At 27.3% G+C, this 1309-nt stretch overlaps 1 protein-coding gene across 2 annotated transcripts in view; it reads left to right on the top strand.

Moving 5' to 3' along the window:
• LOC112905439 (enhancer of mRNA-decapping protein 4-like) overlaps positions 1-959 on the top strand; it is an 8556-nt gene extending 7597 nt beyond the window's left edge. For both annotated transcript variants that reach the window (XM_025977892.1, XM_025977891.1), the window contains exon 3: positions 43-959. In XM_025977892.1, the coding sequence (XP_025833677.1) occupies positions 43-226 (184 nt within the window). In that variant the 3' untranslated portion in view covers positions 227-959. The remainder of the gene's footprint in view (positions 1-42) is intronic.
• The last annotated feature ends 350 nt before the right edge of the window (positions 960-1309 follow it).

Genomic DNA, 1309 nt, shown 5'->3' with positions numbered 1-1309 from the left:
ATTAAAACTACTAATATTTACAATATTTATATATTGTTAAAGGTATCTACAAGAGGCTCTATTGAATCTGAGCACATCACATCCGTTGACTAAGGATCACATTCCTGCCATTTTAAAAGAACTGTTAAAACAACTCAACAATTTCATCATGTCAAACTCTACGCACAAGTGCGCGAGAAACATGCGTATGCTTCAGATGATAACGCAATCTTTGCTTAAGTCGTAGTTTTTATTATCTAAATAAATTCAAGTTAAATTCTTAAACTTTTTTTACTAGTATGATTTTCTTAAACTTGTACGACTGACATTGTGTTAATACATGTATACATAAGAATATGTAATAGAAATATTTTCCATTCTTCATGATAGATTAAGAATTTATTTTTGATTTAAATAAATATATAAGTATTAAATGTTTCTTATTGCAATTACGGTAATTAGAAAAAAAAAAGAAAGTCGTTTTTAATATTTCAGATGCTATTGAATTATTAGCTGTACCTGACTAGTGAGTTTTATTTTTCTAATAATGACTCAATTTACTGTTGCTTTTTCCATAATAGCTCTCTAAAGAAAACGTTTACTCCACCAAATTATTTACCCTTGCATAAGTACAAAAAAGTATTGCATTCCAACGTAACAAGCGAGCATTTATGACAGTATCATTTGAATTATATACTTTTCCCATCCTTTTATTATAAATACCGAAAATATATACGACAATCTTCGATGTAACTTGAAAAGAAAAATACGATTTTGAAAAAATTAAAAGGAATGAGTGTAATAAAAAAAAATTTTCTACTTAAAATATTTATGTATCTTTCATTATTAGGTAATGTATATATATATAATGTATATTTGGTATCTGCTGTACATCGATAAATAGTAAGTAGTAAATAATGAAACAGTTTTTTTTCTTTGCAAAGAGGTTTCGTTACGAGTGTTATTGACATTGATCTAAGGCATAAACACAACCGTTTTTCTTTACTATTCCTTTCGTTCACTCTCTTAACTTCCTTCGCTCACTCTCTCGTTCATTTTCTTTTTCCCGTTTATTTTCTGCGTTTTTGTTTGTTTTCAAATAAATGCATCTACACAATATGTATATAAATAATACTAATTAATAATAATAGTAATAATAACAACAACAATGACATTATATTATTATTATGTAACACCACAGTATTGACGATGTTTTTGATGTGTATGTAAAGTGTAAGCGCGCACGCGCAAGTGTATTTTTTCTTTGTCTATATTAAGAACACGACTAATAGTTACATAACATGTTAATTAGCAGTGAATGATGACATGT

Source organism: Agrilus planipennis, unplaced genomic scaffold (assembly GCF_000699045.2).
Source record: "Agrilus planipennis isolate EAB-ADULT unplaced genomic scaffold, Apla_2.0 scaffold240, whole genome shotgun sequence".
NCBI classification, from domain to species: domain Eukaryota; kingdom Metazoa; phylum Arthropoda; class Insecta; order Coleoptera; family Buprestidae; genus Agrilus; species Agrilus planipennis.
Note: the sequence above shows the minus strand (reverse complement) of the source record. Positions and strands in the feature narration are given on the sequence as shown.